We start from the raw sequence: 22,902 nt of genomic DNA on the forward strand, positions 1-22,902 counted from the left end.
CAGCGTTCGGTGCGACAGGGCTGCCCTCTCAGCCATCTTTTGTTTTGCATATATATTGAGACATTGTGTATTAAAATATTGAACAATGATAACGTTAATGGGTTTAAGTTACAAGCAGCCGAGGTGAAGCTGCTGGCGTAAGCAGATGATGTTGCAGTTTGTACGGTTGACCATGAGAGTATAACCGAGGCTGTCAAATGTGTCCGTGAGTTCTCTCAGGTTACCGGAAGCGGGGTGAACTGGGCCAAGTGCCTTGGGTTCTGGCATGGACGGTGGCCATCGAAGCCTGACCACTTTGCAAATGTCACGTGGGCGAAAACCCCAACCAAGTACTTAGGCGTCGAGCTTGATGGTTACCGCCAAAGCGAGCAATATTGGCTAGAGCAGACAAAAGCGCTACGGGAGAAAGCGGAGAAGTGGAAAGGTGCCAACTTACCGATTTTCGCCAGGGCTACTGTATGTAACCTTTTTTACATCAGTAAACTTTGGTTTGTTATGCAAGTTTCGCATTGCTCGCGTGTAAACATACAGAGGCTCCACAGGATTTTCGCCGTCTTTGTTTGTGCAGCAGAATGGGAACGCTGCAGCAGAACAAATTTATTCCGTCGGGTAAAAGACGGCGGCTTGGGACTTGGACACCTCTTTTTGCGGCAAGTGGTCAACCGGTTTTTGTTTTTTCGCGAAGTTTCCGACCCTTTCTTGCTGACTGTCTGCCAATTAAGTTAGGCTGCGGCGCCTACTGCCGGAGTTTGTTGTCTCCACCGAAGAAGTTACATGTGGTATCTTTGGCTATTATAGAGAGGTCGTCGCAAGTGTTAGATTTCTTTCAGTGCGTTTTTCTAATGAATATTTGTCCTGTGTAAAGCGGAAAAAGTTGTACCACGATTTATGTGACACTGTTTTGCCACAACCTTCGTATAGAGCCTTATCCAGTGGAGGCCCAGGCTCAGACGTCTTAAAGAGGGTAAAGAAAATGCAGGTTCCGCCAGGAGCTAGGACCTTTTTCTTTAAATTACACACCGGAACGTTGCGAGTAAAGAAATTTTTCGATGGAAAGGATCTATTTTTACCTTGGGGTTCGCATTGTTTAGTCTGTAAGCAGCCGGAAACAATAGACCATGTTTGTTTACATTGTTGAGAAGGAGTTTATTTTTGGGGTGTTTTGCAACGGACTATGAAGAAAGATTTCCCCCTAGATTCGCATGGCATTCGATATTTAAGCATTGATAATGACGACGGGGTTCCATTTTATTTAATTATGCTCATGGGTCTCCACTGTATATGGCGCTCCAGAATGGCAGGCTATCACTGTAACAGGGAAGCGCGCCCTGCCCGAATTTATTTCCGAGATTCTATGGATTGGTTTGTCGCTATACAAAAAGCGGTTGCGGAGCCTCCCGACTGGCTCTCAAGGGTAGAGCCTTTGTTGTCTTTGCGGGAGTTTTAATGTGACGAAGCCAGCCTGACGCTGGCAGAGTATGGCTTTCAATGTTTTCATTGTCTTGTACTATTGCTTTTGTGATTTGTCTGTTCTTTTTCGTGAAGCGTTGTTTTCTAAAGCCAGGAAATAAAGAAAGAAAATCCGGCGTGGTCTAGTGGCTAGGAAACCTGCCTTTCACCCAGGAGGCCCGGGTTCGATTCCCGGCGTCGGAAAATGTGGCCTCATGGTGTAATGGTTAGCCCTCTGAATCCAGCAATCCGAGTTCAAATCTCAGTGAGACCTACACTTTTGTTTTTGGCTCCTTCGTTTTTTTTTTTAAGACGCATAGTGCTTAGAACATTCTCTTGACCGATGCCGCTGCGTTCCGGCATGGCCTAGTGGCTAGGATACCTGGCTTTCACCCAGGAGGCCTGGGTTCGATTCCCGGCGTCGGAAAATATGGTCTCATGGTGTAATGGTTAGCACTCTGGACTCTGAATCCAGCGATCCGAGTTCAAATCTCGGTGAGACCTACACTTTTGTTTTTGGCTCCTTCGTTTTTTTTTTTAAGACGCATAGTGCTTAGAACATTCTCTTGGCCGTTGCCGCTGCGTTCCGGCGTGGTCTAGTGGCTAGGATACCTGGCTTTCACCCAGGAGGCCTGGGTTCGATTCCCGGCGTCGGAAAATATGGTCTCATGGTGTAATGGTTAGCACTCTGGACTCTGAATCCAGCGATCCGAGTTCAAATCTCGGTGAGACCTACACTTTTGTTTTTGGCTCCTTCGTTTTTTTTTTTAAGACGCATAGTGCTTAGAACATTCTCTTGGCCGTTGCCGCTGCGTTCCGGCGTGGTCTAGTGGCTAGGATACCTGGCTTTCACCCAGGAGGCCCGGGTTCGATTCCCGGCGTCGGAAAATGTGGCCTCATAGTGTAATGGTTAGCCCTCTGAATCCAGCAATCCGAGTTCAAATCTCGGTGAGACCTACACTTTTGTTTTTGGCTCCTTCGTTTTTTTTTTTTAAGACGCATAGTGCTTAGAACATTCTCTTGACCGATGCCGCTGCGTTCCGGCATGGCCTAGTGGCTAGGATACCTGGCTTTCACCCAGTAGGCCTGGGTTCGATTCCCGGCGTCGGAAAATATGGTCTCATGGTGTAATGGTTAGCACTCTGGACTCTGAATCCAGCGATCCGAGTTCAAATCTCGGTGAGACCTACACTTTTGTTTTTGGCTCCTTCGTTTTTTTTTTTTTAAGACGCATAGTGCTTAGAACATTCTCTTGGCCGTTGCCGCTGCGTTCCGGCGTGGTCTAGTGGCTAGGATACCTGGCTTTCACCCAGGAGGCCCGGGTTCGATTCCCGGCGTCGGAAAATATGGTCTCATGATGTAATGGTTAGCACTCTGGACTCTGAATCCAGCGATCCGAGTTCAAATCTCGGTGAGACCTACACTTTTGTTTTTGGCTCCTTCGTTTTTTTTTTTAAGACGCATAGTGCTTAGAACATTCTCTTGGCCGTTGCCGCTGCGTTCCGGCGTGGTCTAGTGATTCTGCTTCCGGCCACGCCAGTGAACGGACGCAGGATGCAGGGCTCCGATGGAGCGGCTTCAGCGGCCGTGTCAGGCCGCGGTGACAGGGCTAGTCAACAGGAAAATACTTACCAGGTTGTTTTGCCAGCACTGCCTACAGGTCGGTTCGTTTTGAATACGGTTTTTTTGCACGCCGATATCAGGGCCCGCCCGTACCGGGTGGAAGATTTCCGCGACGCTTTAGCAGAGCAGTCGCTGCTCCCCGATGTTATCGCAATGGGGGCGTATCGGATGAGCCACGTCTGGGCCGTCACTCTCAAGGATGCTGAAGCGGTGACCAAGATTATTAGTGTCGGTGAGCTGGTAGTGAAAAAAGGCCGCTGCTTGGTGATTGACCCGGCCAACCAAGATGTGCGACTGAAACTTCACTGGCTGCTACACAACGTGCCAGACGAGGATGTTCGGGCTGCCAAATTTGCGCCGTACGGAAAAGTGACGGAAGTTGCCCGCGAGCGCTGGCGCGTGAGTGGTATGTCAGAAAAAGGCTCGACTACTAGACTCGTCACGTTGAAGTTGAGAGCTGGCGTGAAGCTGGACGACCTGCCGCACCAGCTGAATGTTAGCGGTGAGCTGGCGCTCGTTGCTGTACCGGGCAGACCACCGTTGTGCCTACGCTGTCGGAGTACGGGGCACCTCCGTAAGGAATGCCGAGTCCCGCGTTGCGGAACCTGCCGACGGTTCGGACATGAAGACGGACAGTGTGCCCGCACTTACGCGAGCATTACCGGCCCCGGTACAGGAGTAGACAAGTCTGAGTTGCTGATGGACGAGGCTGATGCGGAAGATGCAGCCCGTGCAGACGGGCAACCAGCAGCGAGGGAAGGGCCGTCGCTTACGGTTTTGACGAAGCAGAAGGCGACGTCAAGTGAGGTACCGGCGAGTGTAGTACAAGTTCAGAGTGCCTTTCAACAGAGTGGCGATGGCGCGCCGAAGGGCGCGCCAGAAGCCGCGGCCGAAGCTCTGGACAGCGCTGAACCTGCCAACACCGAAGGCATGGACTTCACTGAGGAGGCTGGCACCCTAACGGCTGGAAAACGCTCCCGCGAGGAAAGCGCCGGCGAAAAGACGCATCTTGATGGTGGCAGCGACGAACCGCCGTCGAAGGCCCCGGGAATCCGGCGTCCGATGTTCAAGCCGCGGCCGAACGTAATGGCCGAGACAAGGCAGGCGGGGAAACCGCCTCCGTAGTTCTGCAATGTGCATTTGTGTTGTTTTTTTTCTTGCTTTTCTTTTTTTTTCCTTGTCTTTTTTTTTTGGTGGGGAGTGGTACCCATCAGACTGTGTGCACGGATCTGGATCTGCTGGCGAAGGAATTACCCATGGGTTCCCGACGCCTGCACGCGGATATCTGGAAAGGCGACACCGTACATGCACAGTGAGTTTAAGAAGACTGCTCGGCTGACTATGAGGGGTACTGTGGGACTCAAGTCTCCTTTTCATAGGGCATGGCGATGAAACTAGACACAGCTTTACATGTAGCAACTTTGAATGTGAGAGGCCTTGGTGCACGACGGCGTCAGTGCCAGCTTAACCGCCTGCTTGCTGAAAACGCGCTTGACATAGTTGCAGTCCAAGAGACTAAGATCGAAAGTGAGGAATCCACTGATCGCATGGTGTCCACCTTTCGTGCAGCCTTTAACGTTTGTGTTTGCCATTCCGTTGGCACCTCGGGTGGGTGCGTATTATTTGTCCGAAATAATTTAGGCATCACTGTCGAGTCGGTTTTTTCTTGCCATAGTGGACGGCTTATTGTTGTTGATTTTTCTTTTTCCAATTTATGTTGGCGCATTATATGTGTGTATGCTCCAAATGTTGAATCTGAGCGTTTTGATCTCTTTACCTGTTTGGAGCCCTACCTTGTTTGCGACCGAGTGTTGTTGCTGTTGGGAGATTTTAATTGTGTGTGTGCCGCTAATGATCGAGTGAAGGGTACGCCTGTGCGTGACAAGAGTGCTCAATTGCTTCAATCTCTGGCTTATGATAATAGCTTAGAGGATATTGGCAGTATATTTACCGAAGGGAATCAACCTCAGTTCACTCATTTTCAGCGTAATAGTCATGCCAGGTTGGATAGAATTTATGCATCCATTGATCTCGTGTCTCTTTGCACGAGTTGCAAAGTTATACCTGTAGCTTTTAGTGATCATTGCCTAGTGATCGCAAGTTTCGGCATAAAGCAAAGAAAAACAAAATTTAACTGGAATCTCTGGAAATTTAATGTAAAGCTGTTAGAGGACGAGGAATTCGTAACTGATATTGCGGATGAAATGCAGAAGCTGCTTGAGGAGCGACCCAGCGTTGTTGCGGTTCAGTGGGAAGATTTCAAGGAGTGGATAAAAAGAAGGGCCATTGAAAAAAGTTGCTTGAAGCGATACGAAGAAAAACAGGAAGAAAAAGCAGCTCGCGAGCAACTGCAATTTTTAATAGGCATGGAAAGCTCCGAGCCTGGGAAGTTTTCTAAGGACCTAAGGGAGGTGAAAAGCCTGCTCGAACGCTTAGACACTGAAAGGTATAAAGCTGCCGTTATACGCGCAAGGACACAGAAACTGTGGGCTGGTGAAACGCCGACGAAGCGAGCTTTGTGTGACGAAAAGCGTTATGCTTGCCAAAACGAAATCAGGCAGATAAGGAACGGAGATGAAGTCACGAATGACGCTTTTACAATCAAGCAGCTATTTGAAGAGCAGTACATTGAGCTTCTTGGACATACGCGTGACATGAATGAGACCTTCCTGGTTGACTTTTTGCCTCTCCTGCCGAGACTTCGGGACGAAGTGAAGGAGCGTCTTGAGCAGCCCATAACTGCAAAAGAAATAGAGACTGCAATCGAAGACCTGCAAGCGGGAAAAGCTCCAGGACCTGATGGAATAGGGGCCGAATTTTACAAAGCATTTAAGCCCACAGTCGCTCAGTTACTGCTATGAGTTCTAGATGAAGCTTACGAAAGAAAACAAGTGCCACTCTCATTCACCACGTCGTACATAGTGCTGATTCCGAAATCAGATGTCCCAGAAAAGAAGTTGTTGGTGGGAAATTATCGCCCGATAAGCCTCACCAACGTGGACTATAAATTGTACATGAAGGTTTTAGCAAAGAGATTGCAGAGCATAATTACGAAATTGGTTGGGCCGCACCAGACTTGCGGAATCAAAGGTAGGAGTATCGCCACAAATGTGCACGTCGCACGGACCGTGCTGGAATGTTGCGATGTGCTCGGGGACCGCATCGCTATGATGCAGCTAGATCTGGCGAAAGCCTTCGATCGCGTTTCCCATGATGTCATTTTCAGCATTTTGGAGCACGCTAATGTAGGCCGTATTATTGCAGAAGGTGTTAAGATGGCATATGCAAACTGCACCACGCGCATTATTGTTAATGGTGACCTCACAGACAGGATAGCAGTTCATTCGTCAGTAAGGCAGGGATGCCCGCTATCGCCTCTGCTGTTTGCGGCCTACTTGGAGCCACTGTGCTTAGCTATCATCAAAAGTGAGAGCATCACGGGCTTTCGATTGCAGTCGACTCACGTCAAAATCCTTGCTTATGCGGACGATATTGCGGTATTCTGTTCAGACAGAGGCAGCATTACTGAGGTGATCAGCACGGTGGATAAATTCTGCAAACAAACGGGGTGTCTCATAAACTGGGACAAAAGCTCTGGCTTTTGGCATGGCGACTGGGAAGCGATGCCTGAACACTTTTCCAGGATGCGATGGTCGTCTTTGCCGACGCAATATCTCGGCGTCCCCCTAGTGCATTATCGCGATGCAAGTGAACACTGGAATGAAGATACGTCAAGGGCGAGGGAGAAAGCAGATGCCTGGAAAGGGAGGCAGTTATCAATGTTTGCGCGAGCCTCCGTCTGCAATCTTTTCCTTGTATCCAAAATATGGTATTTGATGAATGTGCTGTGCGCATCTCGGGCCAGTATTCAAAAGATGCATCGAGTGTTTGCTGTTTTTATTTGGTCGTCAAACTGGGAGAGAACCAGCCGTACCAATTTGTTTCTTTCAGTGAAAAAAGGAGGCCTCGGCCTTGTGCATTTATTTCTGCGTCAAGTTGTTTCGCGTTTTTTCTTTCTCCGAAATCAAAGGGATAATTTTCTTATGACTGTTATCCAAGTGCGGTTGCAGAGACTTCTTCCTGAATTTGTCGTCTCATCTTGTGCGAATATGTGTGGCACTGTCAATGGGTACATGCGAGAAGTTGTACTCTCTTTTAGGCTGCTCCATGTGCGATTTTCCCTTGAGTACTTATCTAAAGTGTCAAAGCAAAAGCTGTATAAGGATCTGGTGGACACCATGTTACCGACCCCAATCTACCGGTTACCTTATCGTGGAGGCCCAGGGCACGATGTATTAAAGAGAGTTAAAAATATGCCTGTGAACCCATCTACGAAATCTTTTTTCTTTAAATTGCACTCGAATACACTTCCTGTTAAAACGTGGCTGCACGAAAAGGGGATTTTTGTCCCATGGACCACAAACTGTCTCTTATGCAAAAAACCTGAGACAGTAGAACATGTATTTCTGGACTGTTGGGACCCCGTTTTCTATTGGGATGTGCTGCAACGAACAGTCAAAAAAGAGTTTCCCCTGGACCCCTACGGCATCAGATTCCTGCCAATTCAGAATGAAGCAGGAGTACCGTATGATTTAATCATGCTTCTGGGCCTCCACAGCCTCTGGAGGACACGGATGCAAGTGCGACGACACGCGGATGTTAACGTTCGCTCGGTGCGCGAAAACTTTATTGAAAGTGTTGCGAGCTTGAGAGAAATGTACCGAGCACAAGCTGACCCACCTGAATGGATTACTGTATTTGATGAACTGGTCGCATTGAGAAGATTTTAAGCCCTGCTACGTCAGCCGAATTAGGCTGATGTTTTTATCATTTGTACATTTTTGTTATCATGTCACAGACGGCAATAAAGAAAAAAAAAATCCGGCCTGGTCTAGTGGCTAGGATACCTGGCTTTCACCCAGGAGGCCCGGGTTCGATTCCCGGCGTCGGAAAATATGGTCTCATGGTGTAATGGTTAGCACTCTGGACTCTGAATCCAGCGATCCGAGTTCAAATCTCGGTGAGACCTACACTTTTGTTTTTGGCTCCTTCGTTTTTTTTTTAAGACGCATAGTGCTTAGAACATTCTCTTGGCCGTTGCCGCTGCGTTCCGGCGTGGTCTAGGGATTCTGCTTCCGGCCACGCTAGTGAACGGACGCAGGATGCAGGGCTCCGTAGGAGCGGCTTCAGCGGCCCAGCAGGGCCGCGGTAACAGGATTTTTGATACTGAAGACCCGGAATATCAAGTGTTGCTGCCTCAACTGCCGACAGGCCGTATTGTTTTAAATACGTTGTTTTTGCATGCTGATGTGCGGGCCAGGCCGTATCGCGTGGAGCACTTCCGCGATGCGCTGGCGGGCTTAGGGCCTACTGCCCGATGTTATCGCCCTTGGGGCGTATCAGATGAGCCACGTTTGGGCAATCACCTTCAAGAGCGACGAAGGCGTCAAGAGGCTCGCAAGCGTCAAGAACATGAAAGTGAAGGAGCATCGCTGTATTGTGGTCGACCCAGCCAACCAGGCGGTGCAATTGAAGCTGCATTGGATGCTGTACAACATGCCTGACGACGACATACGGACAGCCCTCTCACCTTACGGAAAGGTGATTGACGTTTGCCGGGAGAAATGGCGTGTTCACGGCGTGCAAGAAAAATCATCGTCAACGCGAGTGGTGTCCTTGGTTCTGCGGACGGGTCTCACCGTGGAAGACCTGCCCACCAACTTCGTATCGCCGGTGAGCAGACCTTGGTTGTTGTCCCTGGCAGAGCACCGTTGTGCTTGAAATGCCGAAACACCGGTCATGTTCGACGTGACTGCCGCGTCCCGAAATGTACGCTTTGTCGTCGCTACGGCCATGACGAAGCGCAGTGTGAAAGGACGTACGCGTCGGTAACAGGACCGGCGCCCAAGGAAGACGTGGCGGACCTTTTCGTGGACGAGGCTGACGTCGCTGAGGCCTCCCGCACGGAGAGTCGGCCGTCGGACACGGCCGTAATGCCGTCTGAGCATAGCGCTGGCCTACCGAACGCGGCTACAGTGCAACTTACTCAGCAGAAAACTGAAGAGGAAAAGCCAAGCGATGAAAATGTGAAGGAGTTGGCCACCGAACCAGCCGCTACCGAGGTGGATGCAGCAAAACACGCACCTGGAAGCGATTTGATGGACGTCGCAGAATCGGGTGTAAGCAACGCGGCGACAAAAAGGTCACGGGACTCAGCCAACAACCAGCACGAGAACCTTGGCAACGAGAGCAACGATGAACCCCCGCCGAAAGCACCGGTGGGCCGTCGGGCGCCCTTCCGTCCGAAACCGAACATTCCGCCGGACAGACGGCCGGCGGCAACACCGCCTCCGTAGGACGTGGCGCCTACTGGGGCGTCCAGGCCAGCGTCGTCAAAAGATGGACGCCTTTTCAGAAGTAGCCGCTGCGTACACCGCAAAGGTACGCGTGGGAATTGTGCTGCCAATTGCTTACTTGTTGCAAAGCGCTAATATCAGTAGTTACCCAGAGGTACTGTGCGAACGGTGTGCTCTATAAGATAAATGGCTCTGAGACTAGAGACAGCATTAAGAGTTGCCACCTTGAATGTTCGTGGCCTTGGAGCACGTAGGCGACAGTATCAACTTAGTCGCCTCTGTATGGAGAAGGAACTCGATGTCATCGCGATACAAGAAACTAAGGTCGAGACTCAAGAGCAGACCGATCGCATGGTGATGCCTTTTACCGCGCATTATAATGTGTGTGTATGCCATGCTAATGGCATGTCAGGCGGGTGCGCACTGATGATACGGAAGAGTGCTAGCATTATTGAAGAGAGTATGACTGTTTGCCAAACTGGCCGCATGCTTATTGTAGATTTTTCTTTTTCTGAATCCTTGTGGCGGATCATATGCGTTTATGCTCCTAACAATGTGAATGACCGAAGGGTTTTTTTTGAGTACATTGAGCAGTACTTAGAGTGTGATCGCTTTGTCATATTTCTCGGTGATTTTAACTGTGTGTGTTTTGCGGAGGATCGATTCAGAGGTGCACATGTTCGTGACAAAAGTGCTCTCCTTTTGAGCTCACTAATTGAGGAGCACAACCTAGAAGATGTGGGCCGAGTCTTCACTGGCGGTATGCTTCCGCAGTACACACACAATCAGAGAGAGAGCCGAGCAAGGTTGGACAGAGTGTATATTTCACTAGACTTGATGCCCCTATGTAACAGTTAGTGTCACACCACTATCATTCACAGATCATAGCTTGGTGAGCTTCGCACTCGGGAAAAAAACTAAGACGACGCGATTTAACTGGGACATGTGGAAATTCAATGAAAAGCTTCTTGATGATGAACTGTTCTCAAGCAGAGTTAAGGGAAAATTAACAGAGATGCTGACAATGAAGCATGAAAACTTTCGGACTGCATGGGAGGAATTTAAGAGCCAAGTTAAGCTCATTGCAATCGAAAGAGGAAGCAGCCGGAAGCACGAAGAACTGCAGAAGCAAAAAGAGCTGCAGACGCGGGTTCGATCCCGGCGGCGGCGGCTGAATTTCGATGAAGGCGAAATTCTAGAGGCCCGTGTGCTGTGCGATGTCAGTGCACGTTAAAGAACCCCAGGTGGTCGAAATTCCCGGAGCCCTTCACTACGGCGTCCCTCATAGCCTAAGTTGCTTCGGGACGTTAAACCCCAATAAACCAAACTAAACCAAAAAGAGCTGCAAAGGGAACTGGAATTTCTTTTAAACGTACAAAACTTTGACCACGATCAATGGCTGAGAGCGTGAAGAAAGTGAGACATGAACTAGAAGTTATCGATACAGAGCGATACAAGGCTGCAGTCATACGTTCTCGTAGTGAAAGGTTATGGATGGGTGAGGTGCCAAACAAGCGCGCAATGAGCGATGAAAAACGGCAGGCGTCAAGAAACGAGATCAAGCAGATACGTTTCCAAAATGAAGTGACGTCAGATCCCGCGGTGATCGAGAATGCTTTTGTTGACCATTATCGCGATGTGTTCGGCAATGTCACACGCCTCGAGCCAGGCTTCGACAGCGATTTCATGATCGGAATGCCAAGACTGGATGACGATGTTAAGGACAGCCTAGAAATGCCAATAAGTGTGAGCGAGATCAAAACAGCGATAGAGAAGCTGCCGTCAGGCAAATCGCCAGGGCCGGACGGCCTAGGCGCAGCTTTTTACAAAGCTTTCAGTGAATAATTGGCGTGAATTTTGCATAAACTTCTGTCAGAAGCGTATGAATTTAAAAAAGTCCCTCCTTCATTCCGGACATCACACACAGTGCTGATTCCAAAAAACCGATGATCCGGAAAAGCTCCTTCTTGTAGGCTCATATAGACCGATATCTCTCACCAATACAGACTACAAAATTTTTATGAAAGTCTTAGCTGGACGATTACAAGTGGTAATTAAATAGCTAGTAGGGCCACATCAGACATGCGGCATTAGAGAGCGCACAATTTCAACGAACACCCACATCGCAAGAAGTGTACTAGAATGTTGTGATGCCCTTGAGGGTCGAGTGGCCATGTTACAGCTTGACCTTGCGAAGGCCTTTGACCGGGTCTCGCATGAGGTGCTTTTCAGTATACTACAGCACTGTAATGTTGGGAGCATAATTTTAGACGGTGTCAAAATGGCTTATGAAGAATGTTCAATGCAGATTATCATCAACAAGTGCCTTAGTTCAAGGGTGCTAGTCCGCTCCTCTGTGAGGCAAGGATGTCCCTTGTCTCCTCTCCTTTTTGCCATATACCTCGAACCTTTCTGTAGGGCAGTCATCCTTGATGCAAACATACGTGGTTTTAGGCTGCACGCCGCTGAAGTTAAAATGCTGGCTTATGCAGATGACGTTGCAGTCTTCTGCGAGGACAGAGAAAGCGTGCTAGAGGCTGTGCGCATTGCCAGAAATTTCTGTTGCTATACTGGGGCCCAGATTAACTTTGAAAAAAGTGTGGGAATATGGCATGGGAGCTGGAATACGACACCCGCCAATTTCGCGGGTATAGAGTGGACTTCAGTGCCTGCACGGTATCTCGGGGTGCCCCTTCAGCACTATAGGGACTCGACGCAGTTCTGGAGTGAACAAACAGAAGAGTTGAGGGAAAAAACAAAAGGATGGCAGGGTCGCGGATTATCGGTGTTCGCGCGTGCGGCAGCGTGCAATGTTTTTTTGATTGCCAAAGTGTGGTATATGATGCAAGTGTTGTTCATGCCTCGTATAAATGTGCAAAAGATGCACCGAGTGTTTGCCGTCTTTATCTGGAACTCCACTTGGGAGCGGACCAGCCGTACAAACCTTTTTCGCAAAGTTCGCGATGGTGGACTAGGGCTCTCACACTTGTTTATACGACAGATCGTATCGCGATTCTTCTTCCTGCGAGATGAAAGTAACGATTTTCTCCGTACAGTCATCCAGGCGAGATTGGCGAAAACACTGCCTGAGTTTGTTGTTTCCACATCCAATGTTGCCAGTATAAGAGTGACCGGCTACTACCGAGAAGTAGTTGCTTCCTTTAGAATACTTTGTGCACGTTTTTCTTTGGAGCATTTGTCCTCAGTGACAAAGAAACAACTGTACGCGGACTTAGTTGACAGCATGCTGCCCACCCCATTGTATAGGACGGTGTACTCTGGAGGCTCAGGTAAAGATGTACTGAAGCGAGTCAGAAGGATGCCTTTAAGACCGGCGGCCAAAACGTTTTTCTTCCAGTTGCACACAAACACACTCCCCGTTAAAGTATGGCTGGAACAGAAAGGAATATTCGTGCCTTGGACAACCGATTGCTTACTGTGTGAAAAGCCGGAAACAATTGAACATGCCTTCATTGAATGCTGGGACGCAGTCTTCCACTGGGATATTTTGCAGCGCACTCTAAAAAAAGATCTCCCCATAACACCCTATGGAATACGATTTCTGCCAGTTGAAAGCGATCAAGGGATACCTTTTGATATGTTCATGGTCCTGGGCCTCCACAGCTTGTGGAGGACGAGAATGGCTTTTCGGCACGCAGATGCCAATGTGCGATCTACGCGCGATAACCTAATCGAAAGTGTTTCATATATTAGAGAAGTGTATCGTGCACAAAATGAACCCCCTGGGTGGGTTACCATCCTTGATGACTTGGTGTGTCTGAAGAAATTTTGAAATACCCGCATCGCATGCTAACGTGCTTATTCAGCATATATGTATGTATTCATTTGTGTGACCTGTCACTGTATTAGCAGGCAATAAAGGAAAAAAAAAAAGGCGTGGTCTAGTGGCTAGGATACCTGGCTTTCACCCAGGAGGCCCGGGTTCGATTCCCGGCGTCGGAAAATATGGTCTCATGGTGTAATGGTTAGCACTCTGGACTCTGAATCCAGCGATCCGAGTTCAAATCTCGGTGAGACCTACACTTTCGTTTTTGGCTCCTTCGTGTTTTTTTTTAAGACGCATAGTGCTTAGAACAATCTCTTGGCCGTTGCCGCTGCGTTCCGGCGTGGTCTAGTGGCTAGGATACCTGGCTTTCACCCAGGGGGCCCGGGTTCGATTCCCGTCGTCGGAAAATATGGTCTCATGGTGTAATGGTTAGCACTCTGGACTCTGAATCCAGCGATCCGAGTTCAAATCTCGGTGAGACCTACACTTTTGTTTTTGGCTCCTTCGTTTTTGTTTGCTTGTTTTTTAAGGCACATAGTGCTTAGAACGCTCTCTTGGCCGATGCCGCTGTGTTCCGGCGTGGTCTAGTGGCTAGGATACCTGGCTTTCACCCAGGAGGCCCGGGTTCGATTCCCGGCGTCGGAAAATGTGGTCTCATGGTGTAATGGTTAGCACTCTGGACTCTGAATCCAGCGATCCGAGTTTAAATCTCGATGAGACCTACATTTTTGGCTCCTTCGTTTTTTTTGTTTTTTTTTTAAGACGCATATTGCTTAGAACGCTCTCTTGGCCGATGCCGCTGCGTTCCGGCGTGGTCTAGTGGCTAGGATACCTGCCTTTCACCCAGGAGGCCCGGGTTCGATTCTCGGCGTCGGAAAATGTGGTCTCATGGTGTAATGGTTAGCACTCTGGACTCTGAATCCAGCGATCCGAGTTCAAATCTCGGTGAGACCTGCACTTTTGTTTTTGGCTCCTTCCTTTTTTTTTTTTTAAGACGCATAGTGCTTAGAACGCTCTCTTGGCCGATGCCGCTGCGTTCCGGCGTGGTCTAGTGGCTAGGATACCTGGCTTTCACTCAGGAGGCCCGGTTTCGATTCCCGGCGTCGGAAGATGTGGTCTCATGGTGTTATGGTTAGCACTCTGAATCCAGCGATCCGAGTTCAAATCTCGGTGAGACTTACACTTTTGTTTTTGGCTCCTTCGTTTTTTTTTGTTTTTTTTAAGATGCATAGTGCTTAGAACGCTCTCTTGGCCGATGCCGCTGCGTTCCAGTGTGGTCTAGTGAATCCTACTTCCGGCCACTGGCGTGTACGGACGCAGGATCATGAGCTCCCACGGAGCGGCGATAGCGGCCGTCGATGGCCGCGGAAACAGGATTGAAGATAAGGAAGGACAGGAGTACGAAATCGTTTTGCCTACGTTGCCTACCGGTCGTGTTGTTCTAAACACCGTGTTTTTGCACGGCGACGTGCGAGTTAGGCCCTACAGGGTCGAGGATTTCCGCGACGCCCTCGCCAACGCTGGTGCGCTCCCCGACGTTGTGGCGTTGGGGGCGTATCAGGTAAACCACGTTTGGGCGGTTACGCTCAACAGCACCGAGGCAACGAAGAAGTTGGCAGCGATAAAGGAACTGGATGTCAAAGGACGGCGCTGCATTATCATCGATCCTACCGACCAACAGGTGAAACTACGGCTGCACTGGATGCTGCACGGTGTAGCCGACGACGACATTCGGACGGCTCTTGCGGCTTTTGGGAATGTAACGGAGGTGACCCGGGAGCGTTGGCGTGTTTCAGGCTTCAAGGAGAAGGGGTCTACAACCAGGAGCGTTCTTCTGAAGCTGAAACCCGGTATGAAGGTTGACGACCTGCCACACCAGTTACGCGTCGCCGGCGAGCTGGCCCTTGTTGTGGTGCCTGGGCGGCCTATGCAGTGCCTACGGTGCCGCGGCACCGGTCACGTTCGACGTGAATGCAAGGTACCCCGGTGCTCCAAATGCAGGCGGTATGGCCACGGTGACGGTGAGTGTGTTCGCACATACGCGGTGGCTACCGGTGCGGTATCGAGAGACGACACGGCAGAGCTTCTGATGGACGTCGTCGAGGCGGAGGAGGCGGCGAAAGGAGCCGTGGAAGTTGGCAAGGCTGCCGGGACGACCGACGCATCAGGGCCTCCCAGCGGAGACATTAGTGGACCCGGCAACCAAAGGAAGCCACTCGAAGAAGAATTACCTTCGAGTCAGGCGAGCACGTCGGCAGACGAGGAGAACGTCTTGGCAACTAAGGACGCCGAGCCAATGATCAGCGAGGAACAGCAGGACCAGAGCTGCGCCCGTTCAGCGAGCGGCACCGCCCCAGCCAAGCGCCCTCATGGCCTGACCGACAACGAAGGGGACAAGGCGGCAGCTCTCAGTGGTGAGGAGCCGCCAGCAAAAACTGCTCAATCCCGACGGTCATCTTTCAGACCGAAACCCAACGTTTTGGCGGACAAGCGTGCCGGCGATAAGGCAGCTAGAGCTGTTCACGGGCCGCAAATTTCAGCCCGCGCCCGGCCCGAGCCCTAAACTACTGACGGAGGCCCGGCCCGGCCCGACACTGAAGAATCCTAAGCCCGCCCGGGCCCGGCCCGAGTTAAGGCCCGGCCCGGGCCCGGCCCGACATGCAAAACTGAAATTGAAGTGATGATGAAACAGAAAGAGATAATTTAAGGAAAATCAGTTTATTCCAATGTTTTTAAAATGCTTGGCTCTCATGGTCTAGATGAAAATTAGTATATGCAAACACGGCGCATGTAGAGAGTTATCACTGCAAGTTATTATGTAAAAACGACAAATCGTCCATTGATGACGGCTTGAGACAAGTGCGGCGCTCCTGCATAATGAACCCGGCCGCACTGAAATTTCTCTCGCTGATTGAACTGGTAGCCGGAATGGCTAACACTTTCTTGGCAAGAAGAGAAAGCTTTGGGTATACGTCGCTGCCTTGCTTCTCCAAAACTGTGATAGCTCAAACTCTGAGCAAGGGGTCGACTCTGTGGCCAGGTACTCGCTCAGCTCGTCTCTTTCGGCACTCCGATTGCTGGAGCCACGCAGGAGCAATCGCGATCGAGAAGCCCGGCCGGCCCGTCCGAGACAAATATACCGTGGCCCGAGCCCGGCCCGGGCCCGGGTGAATAGACTTCCGCAAGGCCCGAGCCCGGCCCGCGTACGGGCTTTCGGGCCGGCCCGAGCCCGTGCACAGCTCTAAAGGCAGCCCCGCGGCAAGGTCAGGGGCCTGCACGGAAGGGCTCCGGTGGCAACGACGGCGTCTAGCCATGTGCTAGAGGTGGGGGGTAAGCACCATGCTCTTGGCCTCTTCACTATTTGCGACAATGGCTTCTGTAACCCCGTTGAAAGTAGCCACACTCAATGTTAGGGGCTTGGCAGGAAAGAAAAAGCAAAGCCAAGTTTACCGGCTTTTAACAGAGCACGATATTGACTTACTGGCCGTGCAGGAGACAAAAGTAGAAGGGGAGGAAGAGACCGGGAGCATGGTGCGACGTTTCACGTCTAGATTCTACGCTGTAGTGAGTCATGCGATAGGTACACCCTCCCACTTTTTTAACCTGAACGCACGAGCGCCGACTGCCCGGCGCTGCGGCGCCGGAAGAAGAACGAGAGGAGAAAGCTTGCGAGGGCAACGGCACGCCCTCAATTCGTGCTGCTGGAAAAAGGTTCGTCTGCTAGGCTGTTCTGAATAGTGCGAAGCAACCCCTGCCCATCTTTGGCTGTTATGCATCGGAGCCCCAAGAAGATGCGAGCAATTGATTTTATCCGCTGCATGTAGCACGGGTGATTCTGAAAAGAGAAAACATTTGGGAACAGCCTAGCATGCCCAAAAAACAAGTTGCAATCGTTGATTACAAAAAACTGACAGAAGAGGACCTTCGCTATTGACGCTTTAATTTCGCTATTTAAAGCAAATGCTCTCGACACGATACCCGCAAATGCAACCGGCGCCTAGAGTCGTGCTTGGAACTCTGTATACGCGTTCGCACCATCTCAGAGCCTTAAAGACGCATCAGATAGATAGAACACGAAACAAACGCTCTCAGAACTCGGCCCGGCCATAAAAATTGCTTCGCAGGGGTTGCTTCGCACGAAACAGAACAGCCAAGCAGACGGCGATAGCTGCAGCGACATGATCGGCGCGCATGCCCGTACCCCTCTCCCGATTTCCGCTCTGCTTCGCCTATGCACCGCTGCACCGGGCAGTCGACGCTCGCGCGTTCAAGTTAAAAAAGTGGGAGGGTGTACATCTGCTGGCAGCGTCCTTTTTGTAAAGAAATTGCCGGGTCTTGTCGTGCAAGCTCATTTCTCGTGTCCGTCAGGTCGTTGTGTCGCTATCGATTTTACATTGAACAACATTGAGTGGCGAATTGTCTGTGTGTACGCACCAAATGTTACGGACGAAAGGGCTGCGTTTTTTCAAAGTGTTGAACAGCGTCTTAGTTCCGAGAAACAGCTTATCATCATGGGCGACTTCAACTGCGTCCTAAGTGGCTGCGATAAGACCAGTGCAAGGGTGTTCAGGGACGCAAGTACGAAGATACTGTCGCAAATCATAGATAAATGGAACCTTGAGGATGTGGCAGAGTGTTTGCAAGGCGCGTGCGGCGTGACGTACACACACTTTCAGAGGACAAGCCATGCTCGGCTTGACCGCATTTATGTATCGCTGGATGTGATTCCAAAATGCAACAGTTACCATGTAGTGCCGATGGCTTTTTCGGACCACTGTTTAGTAGTATGTGGGATAGGATTGAAAAAACGGGGCAGTGCTTTTAGTTGGGATATGTGGAAAATAAATAACAAGCTAATTAAGGACGATGAATTTAGCTGTGCAGTAATTGAAGAAATAAGCAAAATAGAGCCTAGTAGTGAACTGAAAATATGGCAACAGTGGGAACTTTGCAAAGAACAGGTTAAAATTAAAGCAGTTGAACGATCTAGTGCCATTGCGTACGAAGAGAATCTAAACGAATGCAATCTAAGATGTATGCTTGCAAAACTGCTAGAAAAGGAAAGTGAAGCGCCTGGTAAATGGATCGATGACATTAGGAAAATAAAACAGAAGATTCAACTAATAGAAGAGGACCGTTATCGTGGAGCGTTGGTGCGGGCCAGAGCGGAAGATGTAGCAGCAGGGGAGACGCCGTCGAAACGAGCGTTGGGAATTGAAAAGGCTCATGCTCGGCGAAATCACATTGATAGCATAGAATGGGGTGGCATCTTATCAGACGAAAACGAACATATACAGCGTGCGTTTTTTGAATACTATCAGGCGCTCTTCTCATTACAGGATGCAGACATGAATACGTTTAAGAACAGGTTTCTTGGGGCACTGCCGCGACTCAGCGACGAGCAGAAAGACGTTTTAGAGCTGGCAATAACCGAATCAGAGGTAGAGATGGCAATAGACAATTTAAATTCTGGGAGATCACCAGGACCAGAAGGGTTAAGCGCGGCGTTTTACAAATCATTTAAGAGCAGAATCGCGCCAGTGTTGAAGACGGTCTTTAATGAAGCTTACGACGTACGTGAATTGCCTCCGTCTTATGGTAAATCACATACTGTCCTAATTCCGAAAACGGATGAAGCTGACAAGTTACGACACGTAACAGGGTACAGGCCAATTGCTCTCACAAATGTCGATTATAAAATTTATATGAAGGTGTTGGCGCAAAGGTTAGTGTGTAATCCAGGAAATTGTTGACCCCCACCAAACGTGTGGGATAAAAGGCCGGTCTATTCTTTCTAACATACACAAGGCAAGATGTGTGCTCGAGTGCTGCGATTTTACAAATAGTCGCGTTGCCATCTTGCAGCTTGATCTCGAAAAGGCGTTCGACTGTGTCGTGCATAAAATTTTGCTGTGCATACTTGATTATGTGAATGTTGGGTATGTTATCCGGGAGGGAGTCGCCTTGGCGTATCGGAACTGTACGACGAGATTTATTGCTAACCAGAGTCTGGGGGCCCCCATTCGTGTGCAGCGTTCGGTACGTCAAGGCTGCCCCCTCAGCCCTCTTCTGTTTGCCATCTACATCGAGACTTTGTGTTTAGACATCATCGAAAACGAGAGAATAACTGGTTTTCGGCTGCAAGCTGCGGAGGTGAAGCTGCTGGCATATGCGGATGATTTAGCGTTTTTTTCCGCCAATTGAGAAGGTGTAACCGAGGCCGTTGAATGTGTCGCTGAATTCTGCAAAACCTCTGGCAGCAGAGTGAACTGGTCTAAGTCAGTGGGGCTCTGGCACGGAGCATGGCAAACGACGATGGACCACTTTGCAAACGTACCCTGGGTGAAGACCCCAACGAAGTACCTTGGAGTACCGCTAGAAAGCTATCGCGATAGCGAAACATATTGGAGAGTGCAGACCCAGGATGTGCGTGAGAAGGCGGAAAGATGGAAAGGAACAGGCTTATCAATTTTCGCTAGAGCCACCGTGTGCAACCTTTTCTTTATCAGTAAGGTGTGGTATGCGATGCAAGTGTTGCATTGTGGAAGAATGAGCATACAAAAGCTACATCGAATTTTTGCTGTTTTTGTGTGGGCTGCACAATGGGAAAGGTGCAGCCGGACGAATTTGTTTAGAAAAGTGAAGGATGGTGGAGTGGGTCTGGGACACCTTTTCTTGCGGCAGATTGTTAACAGATTTATGTTTCTGCGTGATGTCAGTGATCCGTTTTTGCGCACCGTGTGCCAAGTAAGGCTGGGGCGCGCGCTGCCTGACTTTGTTGTTGCAACCGAAACCCTATCGGGCGGAATTTTTGGGTACTTCAGAGAAGTTGTCGCAAGTGTCCGATTTCTCTCAACGAGGTTTTCCAACGAATATTTATCTACAGTGAACAAGAAAAAATTGTATAAGGATTTATGTGAAGTTGTCTCGCCGGAACCCATGTATAGGGCCTTGTACAGTGGAGGCCCTGGAAGGAATGTGTTAAAGAGGGTAAAGAGAATGCACGTTGAGCCAGGGGTTAAGAGTTTTTTTTTTTTTCAAGTTGCACACTGGAACGTTATCACTCAAAATGTTTTTACAGGATAAGGGCTTATTTCTTCCGCGGGGTCATCACTGCCTTATCTGCAAGCAACCAGAAACGATAGATCACGTTTTTCTGCATTGTTGGGAAGGGGTTTACTTTTGGGACGTACTTCAAAGGACTATAAAGAAACAATTTCCACTTCACCCCCATGGAATACGGTATCTGCCCATTGAAAACGAGGACGGAGTACCTTTCGATCTGATAATGTTATTGGGCCTCCACAGTATTTGGCGCGCGAGAATGGCAGGATATTACTGTGATTCCGACGCGAGGCCAGCGCGAATTTATTTTCGTGAAACTGTGCACCGGTTTGTTGATAGGGTCAAAGCTGTTGGCGAGGCTCCCGAGTGGCTGTCAAGGGTGGATCCTTTGATGGCCCTAAAGGAATTTTAAAGTGACGAAGCCAGCCATTGGCAGGCTGACTATATCAGTACCAAGTGTTCATTGTGTCCCGCCATTTTGTTGTGTAATGTCAAAGCCAGGCAATAAAGAAAAAAAAAAGTGGCTAGGATACCTGGCTTTCACCCAGGAGGCCCGGGTTCGATTCCCGGCGTCGGAAAATGTGGTCTCATGGTGTAATGGTTAGCACTCTGGACTCTGAATCCAGCGATCCGAGTTCAAATCTCGGTGAGACCTACACTTTTGTTTTTGGCTCCTTCGTTTTTTTGTTTGTTTTTTTTAAAGACGCATAGTGCTTAGAACATTCTCTTGGCCGTTGCCGCTGCGTTCCGGCGTGGTCTAGTGGCTAGGATACCTGGCTTTCACCCAGGAGGCCCGGGTTCGATTCCCGGCGTCGGAAAATATGGTCTCATGGTGTAATGGTTAGCACTCTGGACTCTGAATCCAGCGATCCGAGTTCAAATCTCGGTGAGACCTACACTTTTGTTTTTGGCTCCTTCGTTTTTTTTTTTTAAGACGCATAGTGCTTAGAACATTCTCTTGGCCGTTGCCGCTGCGTTCCGGCGTGGTCTAGTGGCTAGGATACCTGGCTTTCACCCAGGAGGCCCGGGTTCGATTCCCGGCGTCGGAAAATGTGGTCTCATGGTGTAATGGTTAGCACTCTGGACTCTGAATCCAGCGATCCGAGTTCAAATCTCGGTGAGACCTACACTTTTGTTTTTGGCTCCTTCGTTTTTTTTTTGTTTTTTTTTAAAGACGCATAGTGCTTAGAACGCTCTCTTGGCCGATGCCGCTGCGTTCCGGCGTGGTCTAGTGGCTAGGATACCTGGCTTTCACCCAGGAGGCCCGGGTTCGATTCCCGGCGTCGGGGGATTCTGCTTCCGGCCACGCCAGTGAACGGACGCAGGATGCAGGGCTCCGCTGGAGCGTCTACAGCGGCCATGTTTGCCGCGGAAACAAGGCTTTTGCATCTGACGAGGAATACCAAGTTATCCTGCCGAGTCTACCAACCGGGCGAGTTGTTTTGAATTCTGTCTTCTTGCACGCTGACATACAGGCCCGCCCATACAGGGTGGTAGACTTTCGTGACGCGTTGGCCGGTCTGTCGTTGCTCCCAGACGTTATCTCTTTGGGGCGTATCAATTGAGCCATGTATGGGCGGTGACGTTCAAAGATGCGGCTGGTGTGAAGAAGATCCTGAGTGCGGGCGAACTCAAGGTTAAAAGGCGCCGGTGCCTTGTTATCAACCCGGCCAACCAAGAAGTACGTATGAAAGTGCACCGGGTACTGCATGGAGTAGCAGATTTAGGCTTGCTTTTGCTCCGTATGGAAAAGTGACCGATGTAACGAAAGAGCGGTGGCGTGTTCAAGGTGTGGCCGACAAATGCTCGACGACACGGTTGGTGTCTCTCAAGCTGAAACCAGGGATGACGCTTGACGACCTTCCGCACCAAGTGTCAATCGCTGGCGAGTTAGCTCTGGTGGTTGTATCCGGGCGGCCACCTCTCTGCCTCCGGTGCCATTCTACTGGCCACATCCGACGGGGCTGCAAAGTACCGCGTTGCGGGGCTTGTCGTCGCTATGGGCACGAAGAAAGCGAGTGCACGCGCACTTACGCCAGCGTCACAGTGCCCGTGAGCAAAGAGGATGCGTCCCATCTGCTGATGGACGAAGCCGAATCAGAAGAGGCTGCAAAGGAAGCCACTACTGACACTCAAAACACGTCTGTGGTGTACTCGGCCGCATCTTCCCAGCCGAAGACGACACCTGAACATGATGCTTCCGCCAAGACCCAGCAAGCAGCTACCGATGCAAAGCAAGCGGTCATGACGAAGAAGGATACTGGGCCATCAGATGATAAGTCAGCACAGGTGTCGCAAGAGCAACGCGACGCCATGGAAGTCAACGAAGAGGGAGTTGGTGGTCTGGCAGGAAAGCGCCCGCGAGACGAAGCAAGCAGTGCAACAGAGACGACAGGAAACAGTGCCGACGAGGAACCACCATAAAAAGCGGCATCGACCAGACGGCCGAGTTACAAGCCGCGCCCTAACATACCGGCCGACACAAGATCGGCCGTGAAGTCACCGCCGTAGGCACTGAAGACCTGTGGAACTAGAATGGTGAGCTTTCGAGGGGCTGAGTGGACTTTGTGCGGACAGAGCCGAGCTAGTTTCTTTGCTACTGTGTGTCGGTGTCGCAATGGG

The 22,902-nt window shown here is 50.1% G+C and overlaps 1 protein-coding gene, 25 non-coding genes and 1 pseudogene across 26 annotated transcripts; all 27 read left to right on the forward strand.

Annotated features, from left to right (window-relative positions):
• Nucleotides 1-1,581: 1,581 nt before the first annotated feature.
• Nucleotides 1,582-1,653, forward strand: TRNAE-UUC (transfer RNA glutamic acid (anticodon UUC)). Its single transcript has one exon. It is a non-coding gene; the product is annotated as a tRNA-Glu (tRNA).
• Nucleotides 1,654-1,804: 151 nt separating this feature from the next.
• On the forward strand, nucleotides 1,805-1,876 carry TRNAE-UUC (transfer RNA glutamic acid (anticodon UUC)). The gene has a single exon. It is a non-coding gene; the product is annotated as a tRNA-Glu (tRNA).
• A 5-nt stretch (nucleotides 1,877-1,881) lies between these two features.
• TRNAQ-CUG (transfer RNA glutamine (anticodon CUG)) lies at nucleotides 1,882-1,953 on the forward strand. Its single transcript has one exon. It is a non-coding gene; the product is annotated as a tRNA-Gln (tRNA).
• An 81-nt stretch (nucleotides 1,954-2,034) lies between these two features.
• Nucleotides 2,035-2,106, forward strand: TRNAE-UUC (transfer RNA glutamic acid (anticodon UUC)). Its single transcript has one exon. It is a non-coding gene; the product is annotated as a tRNA-Glu (tRNA).
• A 5-nt stretch (nucleotides 2,107-2,111) lies between these two features.
• On the forward strand, nucleotides 2,112-2,183 carry TRNAQ-CUG (transfer RNA glutamine (anticodon CUG)). The gene has a single exon. It is a non-coding gene; the product is annotated as a tRNA-Gln (tRNA).
• An 81-nt stretch (nucleotides 2,184-2,264) lies between these two features.
• TRNAE-UUC (transfer RNA glutamic acid (anticodon UUC)) lies at nucleotides 2,265-2,336 on the forward strand. The gene has a single exon. It is a non-coding gene; the product is annotated as a tRNA-Glu (tRNA).
• Nucleotides 2,337-2,565: 229 nt separating this feature from the next.
• TRNAQ-CUG (transfer RNA glutamine (anticodon CUG)) lies at nucleotides 2,566-2,637 on the forward strand. Its single transcript has one exon. It is a non-coding gene; the product is annotated as a tRNA-Gln (tRNA).
• Nucleotides 2,638-2,720: 83 nt separating this feature from the next.
• On the forward strand, nucleotides 2,721-2,792 carry TRNAE-UUC (transfer RNA glutamic acid (anticodon UUC)). The gene has a single exon. It is a non-coding gene; the product is annotated as a tRNA-Glu (tRNA).
• A 5-nt stretch (nucleotides 2,793-2,797) lies between these two features.
• TRNAQ-CUG (transfer RNA glutamine (anticodon CUG)) lies at nucleotides 2,798-2,869 on the forward strand. Its single transcript has one exon. It is a non-coding gene; the product is annotated as a tRNA-Gln (tRNA).
• A 5,083-nt stretch (nucleotides 2,870-7,952) lies between these two features.
• Nucleotides 7,953-8,024, forward strand: TRNAE-UUC (transfer RNA glutamic acid (anticodon UUC)). The gene has a single exon. It is a non-coding gene; the product is annotated as a tRNA-Glu (tRNA).
• A 5-nt stretch (nucleotides 8,025-8,029) lies between these two features.
• On the forward strand, nucleotides 8,030-8,101 carry TRNAQ-CUG (transfer RNA glutamine (anticodon CUG)). Its single transcript has one exon. It is a non-coding gene; the product is annotated as a tRNA-Gln (tRNA).
• A 133-nt stretch (nucleotides 8,102-8,234) lies between these two features.
• On the forward strand, nucleotides 8,235-9,572 carry LOC149351917 (uncharacterized; annotated as a pseudogene).
• Nucleotides 9,573-13,396: 3,824 nt separating this feature from the next.
• TRNAQ-CUG (transfer RNA glutamine (anticodon CUG)) lies at nucleotides 13,397-13,468 on the forward strand. The gene has a single exon. It is a non-coding gene; the product is annotated as a tRNA-Gln (tRNA).
• An 81-nt stretch (nucleotides 13,469-13,549) lies between these two features.
• TRNAE-UUC (transfer RNA glutamic acid (anticodon UUC)) lies at nucleotides 13,550-13,621 on the forward strand. The gene has a single exon. It is a non-coding gene; the product is annotated as a tRNA-Glu (tRNA).
• A 5-nt stretch (nucleotides 13,622-13,626) lies between these two features.
• Nucleotides 13,627-13,698, forward strand: TRNAQ-CUG (transfer RNA glutamine (anticodon CUG)). The gene has a single exon. It is a non-coding gene; the product is annotated as a tRNA-Gln (tRNA).
• A 90-nt stretch (nucleotides 13,699-13,788) lies between these two features.
• On the forward strand, nucleotides 13,789-13,860 carry TRNAE-UUC (transfer RNA glutamic acid (anticodon UUC)). Its single transcript has one exon. It is a non-coding gene; the product is annotated as a tRNA-Glu (tRNA).
• A 5-nt stretch (nucleotides 13,861-13,865) lies between these two features.
• TRNAQ-CUG (transfer RNA glutamine (anticodon CUG)) lies at nucleotides 13,866-13,937 on the forward strand. Its single transcript has one exon. It is a non-coding gene; the product is annotated as a tRNA-Gln (tRNA).
• Nucleotides 13,938-14,020: 83 nt separating this feature from the next.
• On the forward strand, nucleotides 14,021-14,092 carry TRNAE-UUC (transfer RNA glutamic acid (anticodon UUC)). The gene has a single exon. It is a non-coding gene; the product is annotated as a tRNA-Glu (tRNA).
• A 5-nt stretch (nucleotides 14,093-14,097) lies between these two features.
• TRNAQ-CUG (transfer RNA glutamine (anticodon CUG)) lies at nucleotides 14,098-14,169 on the forward strand. Its single transcript has one exon. It is a non-coding gene; the product is annotated as a tRNA-Gln (tRNA).
• An 83-nt stretch (nucleotides 14,170-14,252) lies between these two features.
• On the forward strand, nucleotides 14,253-14,324 carry TRNAE-UUC (transfer RNA glutamic acid (anticodon UUC)). The gene has a single exon. It is a non-coding gene; the product is annotated as a tRNA-Glu (tRNA).
• Nucleotides 14,325-14,539: 215 nt separating this feature from the next.
• On the forward strand, nucleotides 14,540-22,704 carry LOC149351926 (uncharacterized). The gene is made up of 2 exons (XM_089575653.1): nucleotides 14,540-15,629; nucleotides 22,070-22,704. The coding sequence occupies exons 1-2, from the start codon at nucleotides 14,540-14,542 to the stop codon at nucleotides 22,702-22,704; spliced, it is 1,725 nt and encodes a 574-aa protein (XP_089431779.1).
• Nucleotides 20,864-20,935, forward strand: TRNAQ-CUG (transfer RNA glutamine (anticodon CUG)). Its single transcript has one exon. It is a non-coding gene; the product is annotated as a tRNA-Gln (tRNA).
• On the forward strand, nucleotides 21,027-21,098 carry TRNAE-UUC (transfer RNA glutamic acid (anticodon UUC)). Its single transcript has one exon. It is a non-coding gene; the product is annotated as a tRNA-Glu (tRNA).
• On the forward strand, nucleotides 21,104-21,175 carry TRNAQ-CUG (transfer RNA glutamine (anticodon CUG)). The gene has a single exon. It is a non-coding gene; the product is annotated as a tRNA-Gln (tRNA).
• On the forward strand, nucleotides 21,258-21,329 carry TRNAE-UUC (transfer RNA glutamic acid (anticodon UUC)). Its single transcript has one exon. It is a non-coding gene; the product is annotated as a tRNA-Glu (tRNA).
• Nucleotides 21,335-21,406, forward strand: TRNAQ-CUG (transfer RNA glutamine (anticodon CUG)). The gene has a single exon. It is a non-coding gene; the product is annotated as a tRNA-Gln (tRNA).
• Nucleotides 21,498-21,569, forward strand: TRNAE-UUC (transfer RNA glutamic acid (anticodon UUC)). Its single transcript has one exon. It is a non-coding gene; the product is annotated as a tRNA-Glu (tRNA).
• Nucleotides 22,705-22,902: the final 198 nt, after the last annotated feature.

The sequence above is a fragment of the Amblyomma mixtum genome, chromosome 3 (assembly GCF_055824585.1).
Source record: "Amblyomma mixtum isolate Tamu chromosome 3, ASM5582458v1, whole genome shotgun sequence".
NCBI lineage: Eukaryota > Metazoa > Arthropoda > Arachnida > Ixodida > Ixodidae > Amblyomma > Amblyomma mixtum.

Bases quoted from the DNA above. Each gene is read 5' to 3' on its own strand.
- LOC149351926 (XM_089575653.1), top strand. From the start codon at position 14,540: ATGAGCTCCCACGGAGCGGCGATAGCGGCCGTCGATGGCCGCGGAAAC. The intron at 15,630-22,069 runs GTGAGGAGCCGC...GGCGTGTTCAAG, and splicing joins CAAGGCGGCAGCTCTCAGTG to GTGTGGCCGACAAATGCTCG.